At 37.7% G+C, this 7,563-nt stretch overlaps 1 protein-coding gene across 2 annotated transcripts in view; it reads right to left on the minus strand.

Annotated features, from left to right (window-relative positions):
* Nucleotides 1-5,366, minus strand: part of svp (COUP transcription factor 2) — a 189,738-nt gene extending 184,372 nt beyond the window's left edge. Inside the window, exon 1 of one of the 2 annotated variants that reach the window (XM_019050553.2) lies at nt 4,356-5,362. In XM_019050553.2, the coding sequence (XP_018906098.1) occupies nt 4,356-4,590 (235 nt within the window). In that variant the 5' untranslated portion in view covers nt 4,591-5,362. Of the gene's footprint in view, nt 1-4,355 lie in introns of both variants that reach the window. The other variant, XM_072306179.1, reaches the window with a different exon arrangement.
* Between the last annotated feature and the right edge of the window lie 2,197 nt (nt 5,367-7,563).

The raw sequence follows: 7,563 nt of genomic DNA on the forward strand, positions 1-7,563 counted from the left end.
AATAAACTTTTATTTTCGGCGCGGAACCTTTGTGAACTTTAAGAACAACCTGTAACTAAACGCGACTTCTAGCCGCGAAGACCTCTTTACTTGCAACGTATACCTTTCTTTCAATTGTCATTTTTTAATCTCTATTAAGAAGTTCTCAGGAATAATTACGTATAGCCTTTGGGTTGATGTTAAGATTATCCACCTTTGTCTATTTTACATCGAATATAATACTTTTCCATGAATAACGTTCTCTTAAATATTACAACAAAATTACGGAGAATATTTATTGGAAAAATCATCTCAATGCCTTTTTAGAAATTACTCTCTAGATGAAGCATTGGCATTATCTTAGCAGTATTGTGAAGGATACGTAATTACGTATCGACGGTGAAACTACCAAACCACGTATCTCGTTTGCGGTGTTTAAAAATCTACGCTCGCATTTTATTTTTTTGAAGTCGACTAAATCAATATCATTCCTTGAAAGTTTCACAGAATTTTATCCGCACAAGGAGGAAAAATCACAGAAATTTTCAAGACTAGACGTTAAGTAGTTTTTCATTTAAAAAATAAAGTATGACAGGAAGTCTGCGACGTCGCAAACCGAGATACGTGGTTTGGTAGTTTCACCGTCGGTATGGTTATTTAAAGGAACTACTCGATTTTGAACGGAAAATTCAGCGCGAGATTTTCAATTTTCATGTATCTTCTTCACTTTGAAAAAAATATTCACTTGAAATTTCAAGTTGTGGGATAATCTTTTCGAACGTTCATATAGGTACTAAGCATGAAAGAAACCATAAAACTTAAAACGCGCGTCAAAATGCCGTAATTCGAGGGCGAGTGAAGGAGGAAAAGAGGAAAAACGCGGAAATCTGTGCTCGGCGGTGGTAGTTTTTTCCTGTCTTTTATTATTGCGCGTTTTGTGAGATGCCGACGATAGCTCATAAAAACAGAACAGATGGGATTTGGATAATGATTCGATTTACAGCTTATGAGGGGGTCTCGCGGCAGCGGTTCGGGCCAGGGATCGGCACGTGAGCGGAGGTTGATTACTCACCCCTTTGCGGATCCCTCGACCGCAAAACATGATCTTGGCTGCATCCCGTTCGAGCCCTTTTTATTTCGCCCGCCGCACAGTGGATCGAATCAAACAGACCTGTTATTTTTTGCAAAAAATTGCAAATTTTGATGTTTATTTCGCCATATTTTCAACTTTAAGGGGTGTTTCTAGAGGAAAATTTCACGAGAAAGCCAATGGAACTTATTTTAAAGCCTCGTGGTTTTGTATAAACGGAGTTACAAGCGTTTAAAGTTCCCAAATTTCGTCCGACCCCTCCTATCGACTCGATTCATTGTGCGGCGCGGTTCATTATTACACGGTGGCCCCTCGCAGGTGACTCTATTGTGCATCCGTTAATTATTATGTGGAGCGCGACACTTCCACTCGTGGAAAAATATTCAACGACCTGTTGGATCTAATCACGCCGTGAAAAAGTTTAAAGTGCGACGACAAGGTCGGGTACCCCGCGAATCCTGGAATTGCATCAATCATGGGTCAAATTGAGCGGGGATTAATTATGCGGTCAGGTTCAAAATATGATAAAAAAGCGATTTCAGAATTCTCGGTATTAGTGTCACGAATTTTCCGGAAAAAGCTTTGCCGTCGGCATGGGAGCACGTTCTTTCGTCATGATACTGCAAATTACAGAAGCGAGCTTCATTGCGCCTGTTAGAGGTTTTCTTTCGGATTTTTTCGCGCTTTTCCTCGACTCAATGATGAGACGTTTGTCAAAATTTTGTTTTTTGTTTTTTTTGCGGGGACATCTTTTTAAGGCATGTAAAAATAGAATGTAGATGAGGATTTTAAAATTTTCGGTCGGCAAAAAGATCTAGTATTTCAGAGACACCTTGGATTAAAAAAAAAAAAAAAAAATTTAATCGTGCATCAATAAAATTAATATGTTTTATAACTGATCCACGTGCGTGATGAAAATAATTCTAAATCATACCTCGCAGAATAATTTCAATATCATTTACTGTTTTTGAGCTGCTTTCGTTTTGAGTCAATCCGTGAAGTAAGTATATGCAAAGGATGAAAAACTTTATGTACTACGTGTCATTTAATTTAGATTCTTTAAAAAAATAGAAAAACTTTGTTATAATTAAGATCACAGGTGTGTAAATTTTTAGTACTTACAGTAATGTTAGTCACTGTGTCAATTCACTTCAGTTAAATTTTTGAAATGTTGTGAAATAGATTCTAAATTAGAAAATTTGTATTGCAAGGAGGGTTTAAATTTATTTTGAAAAATACCCCACACAGAGACCGATTTTTCTTAAAAGATATAAATTCTGAGAATTGTAATTCAAATCGTCTTTTTACATTTTTCAAATGGGCGTTAGCTGATTCAAGCCCCCTGTTTAAAAGAAAAAAAAAACCGAAAATTCTTAATTTTTTGAGTCCAGAAACATTGAAGCAATGAAGACGTTCATAAATTTTATAAAAGCGTCAATCAAAAATTTAAAGGTACACGCTGTGTCTCTCATAACAATAAATTGACATAAAAATCTGAGTGTAAAATAAATTTGTTCAAATTCCTGTTCTCTCAGTTACAAAAATCAGGACAGAGCCAAGTCAGTGCGGTATCTCTTTGGACAGGAACATCAACCCATCTGCAAAACAATTATCGTTTTTTTTTCTTCATCGTAATTATATGACTGACATTTGCGAATTTTATTAAATTTGAATCAACTCCTGCAAATAAGTCGACGTTAGAACTAAAATTTTTGAATATTCGTTTTGTAATACTTTAAGAGATTTTATTGCAAGTATCAGCAGCTGATAGTAGCACGTGTATACTATAGTAAAACCTAAGGCTCGGAAATATCCTCAAAATTTTCAAAATATTTCACCGTCAAAAAAAAAAAAAAAAATAAATAAATAAATAAATAAATAGATAAATAAATAAATAAATAACCAAACTGTGTGTGCATATGCATTCTTAAATATATAACATTTAATTCGGAAATGGATGACATCTCAGTGTGTTATTCCTCTTGTTTGTTTCTTTTTTTAATTTTATCAATTTATTTTTTTATCCTCAATCCTATTACTAGTAAAATAAAGCATGGTTTAAACGCGGTCTGATGTGGACGGAGACCAATGAATTTAAATAAACTAATGTATGTTACAGAGGTTTTTCGAAATAAGATACCTGATCTACACACCGTTGTGCGGTACTTGCAGGAAAGAAAAATACTTATAGATTCCATAGTTCACTTTAATTTACAGCTCAATATGAACAGGAATATTATTCAAATTGAATTTACTAGTAGTACCTAAATAATTTGCGAACTTTACATTTTGCGCGCGCTCAAAACTATCATCAACTAATTTATTTTAAACTGGTGTGTCTGAGCTACCTTTATCTCTAAATCTGCTTATCTTTGATTAGTTATTCTTTGGAAGTTGATACACGAAATTACCTTCTACTCTATTATCTCATCTTATGAGATCTTTGCAATTTATTAATTTAACTGGTCACTGGACCGGTAGTTTTAAAAATTGAACATAATTTTAAACGTGCTCATGAGATAAAACTCGAGTAACTGCAAGGTATAAAATGCAAGGTCCTTTTATTGAAACCTGCAGATAAATTTTTCTTCACAATGTCACACTTTACAAAAAAAAAAAAAAACTTTTTAACTATCATTACATAGTATTCTTCTACATCTCGTTTCACTACTATGTTACTTGCGACAGTCACTTTGGCAATTACTGGCTAAATCATGATCATTACACTGTCATACTGATTCTCACAGAATCTTCAGTGGTATTGCGCGAAAAAATCTCTCAAAAAAAAGTCTGAAAAATCTGGTCCATTTCATCATCCCTGAGAGTTGTCTGTACTTTTAAAAATTATGAAATTTTAATGAAATGAACCATGAACAAGAAGAATATACTCCTAACTTCCGCAACTTTCAAAAATATCGCAAAAAATAGCCTAACAACGCACGGCAAATAGAAGTACGAAAGTGCTAACCTCGGTCCTACGTGTCTTAAAATTTTCAGTCTTACGTGAAAGAGCATTATACCTACGCATTTTCGCACGAACTTCACCAAGAATATTCTCACGAAGGTGAAAAGAAAAAGTCCTACAAACTTTTGCGAAATTGCGATGATTAGTCATTCTTCACAAAAAAGAAGAAAAAATAGGTTGCAAACATTATTTATCCCGCACAGCTTTAAATTTTGAAAAATATACACAAATTACATCAGAAACGACAAAATTACGACATCTCAGAGTGCATCCCTTATGGGGGAGGGGGAAGGGGTTGAAATTAGTTGATGGGTTACATACCTTCACATGTGAATTGTCCGTAATGTTTGCCGCTGGATTTGTCACCGCAAACGACACATTCTATGTTTTGTCCTTTGTCGTTGGCGCCCTGGGACGAGCCCCCCGACTGGGCGCTGGGGGTGGAACTTTGGGTGAGCTCCCTGAGGCCGGCGCCGAGGGTGGTGGCCTCCTCGGCGCCACTGGTGTGGTGGCCGAGGACGCCCGGGTCCCGCCACGGGGACGCCACGAGGGCCATCCCCCGCGAGAACCCCAAGTCCCCGGGCCCTGACGGCCCCCCCGGCTGATGGTGCCCGAAGAATCCCGCGGGTGCGCCGCCGCCCGACGGCACTGGGGGCGGACATAAACCCCCGACTGCACGGCACACGGCCAGAGCGTTGTGCGGGAGAATAATTGTGCCTGAGTTTTGGGGCGGATCGCCGCCGCCTGACTCCCGGACAGAACTTTCACAGATCAACAGCTTCACGCCGACAACATCCCTCCCAAGCTCACTAGTCTATCCATACAAGTCACACCGCACTTCCAATCCGAAAAAAATATCGATTTTTTGTTTTTTTTTTTTTTTTAAAAAAAAAAAAATTAATAAAAAACTAATTTAAAAAATCGCGCACTGTCAACTTTGAAAAATCATTGCACATCACAAAATCGGAATGTATCCATCATGAGGTCGTATAATCCACAAATCCGGGGAATTCGCACAACGTGGGGGAGATCACAAAACCGCGAGCGCGAAATCCCGTTGGAATCCGACGGGGGGAGGGGGGAGGTGGGCCGGTGCGAAAACCGAACGTGTAAATATTGACGGAAATTGATTTGGCCTCCTCGAGTGCGGAGTTCAGAAGTTTTGGGGAGCTTGGTTACGTTGACCCGGGGGGTGACCCGTAGTATTTAACCTGTGAGTAAGGTGTCCGGGTGAGTAAAGAACCGCGCCGGGTGCTGGCCTTCGTTCAACTGCTCCTCGCTGCACTACGCTCTGAACCCTGACCTGCCCCTCCCCTCGCGGCTCGGTCTCCATGGCAACTGGCTGCTTGGCTCTTGCCCTAACACTCTCCTATTGGCTCGCGACCTTTTTACCTCTCGGGGCACTTTCATTCGCGCGAGTTTGGATTTCGCTCCTCGCCGTGGCGCTCGCGTCGCCCGCGCGTCCGCCTCAGCTCCTGTTCCTTCCACCCTGCTCATTCTCCCGTTTTCCGCCCAACCGGGAACATCCAGGATCCCTGGAGGATCAAGGCAGGAAGCAGGAAGCAACCACAATTTAATAATTCTCAATCGGAGAAATATTCCGTTATGAAGGTTAACAATTTGATTGCATTTTGCAAAAAGGATCAAAGAGCATGCTAATGTTGCTAGGCTTGCGCAACTTTCATTCTTTGCAATAAAATTAATGAAACCACGCAAAAAAATTAGAATTACAATTGTAATTTTCGTCTTGAATTAACTAATAAGAGAAAAGATAGAACTTGTTTAGATTATGAGTTTAAATTCGCAAGATAAAAAAAGTTGCACAATCTTAGGGACATTGGAATGCTCTTGGTTATCCTTTTTTGCAAAATGCATTCCGATTAGTCCTCTTTCCAGAAACAAAATATAAAAGCTCAATATCTGTATGAATAGTTGAAATAGCTCAAAAATTCGATAATTGAAAATCACTGATTATTATTAATTAAATAATTACAACCAAAATGCAATTTTGAGATCAATTTAACATTTAGATAAAGAAAGTGCCTAAACAAGGATATGATTTTAGATAAGTATGAGTTCAAAAAGCTCCTTTATAAAATATATATTTAAAATTTTGAAAATTCTTTGTTTTGTCTTAACTCAAAATTAAACAGTAATTCACCCCGGCATTTATTCTTGTGTAAAATCGTGTGAATGTTAAAACAATATAAATGAATAAAATAAATATATGCAGCTACTTTTCATCATCATAGAATCTCTCTTTATAGAGAAGCGTGGAGCCAAAGGAAAGTTCAGAAGATTGGAAATTTCTATGATATCATATTATGGGACTGTGAACTTTCGTCCTCTCTTATACGAAAGAATACGTAACTACATTCCAAAGTCACATAATCCACTCAAAAAGTTCAATTTTTTAACAAGAATCTGACTTCGCAGTTTCTGCCAAGAGGTTTACTGAAGTTTGCGTGTCACAAGGAAAAATCAACGATTTTTTCGGTTGGATATCTCCAACAGTGAAAATCTTGAAAAGTTCAATATAAAAGAGGATTAGGGCAACTAAAATATGTTTCCTTGCATCAAATGAAGCTAATGAATCTTGGAGCTAATTCAAGGATAGCGGCATAGACTACCGTGCATATTTATGCAAAAATTTAAAAGAAATACCAAGAAAAAAAGAGAACGTTAACATTTGTTCGCTCGCATAACCACCCATTAGCATGTCGATGTCATTTTAAAAGTTTCACAATCTGCTAAAATATCTGTAAGAATGCGGAGTTTCCCCATTTCACAAGGTGCATCGAATTGAGTGAAATCTCCTTCAGATGGTTGAATAGGCAAAATCACAACCGCCAAGCGCGAAGAGTTGCCAGTTGACTTATGCAAGTCCCATATGCTCTGCTCCTGTACTACTTATGGTAGCTATGAACGATTGGTTGCTCTTGTAGAATGCTGCATTTTCAAGGTTGCAAAATTGACCCGAGCAAAATTAATTTTTTACAAAAATTAATTACAATTAAGTGCAATTTTTATTCCAAAATTTTTCTGATTTTTGTGTGTCATCAGAGGAAAATCTGTAAAGTTTTAATTTAAAATATTTCAACGAATTTCAAGGACACTTAAAATTTACTAGTAGCAGTCTTGCAATGTTAAAATGCATTTACGTTCTTTCGTCCGGGGAACGAAAAATTGAGATGCTGCCACCAGAACAAAAAGGATTGCTCTGCGAACTTTTTGGAATGGAAAACGCCCAAAAATGTGTCAAACCAAGCTATGATTGTAATTTCTTGGAGTTTGCTTGTCAAAAAACGTAGTTTTGCGAGAAAGCCATATTAAATTCTAATCTGCTATTTTTTGGAACGTAAAGTTTCCAGATTGTAATGCTCTGCAGACACGCAAGAAAGTTTTCCTTCAAAATCTCAAAATACGATCTTTCGACTCAACTCCAACAAAATTACACCTTCGAAAATTTTATTTTCGCGGACTGGGGTCCCCTTTCCTCTAACCAGTTGCAATTTTGACCAAGTCTGAG

Source organism: Bemisia tabaci, chromosome 1, assembly GCF_918797505.1.
Source record: "Bemisia tabaci chromosome 1, PGI_BMITA_v3".
NCBI classification, from domain to species: Eukaryota; Metazoa; Arthropoda; class Insecta; order Hemiptera; family Aleyrodidae; genus Bemisia; species Bemisia tabaci.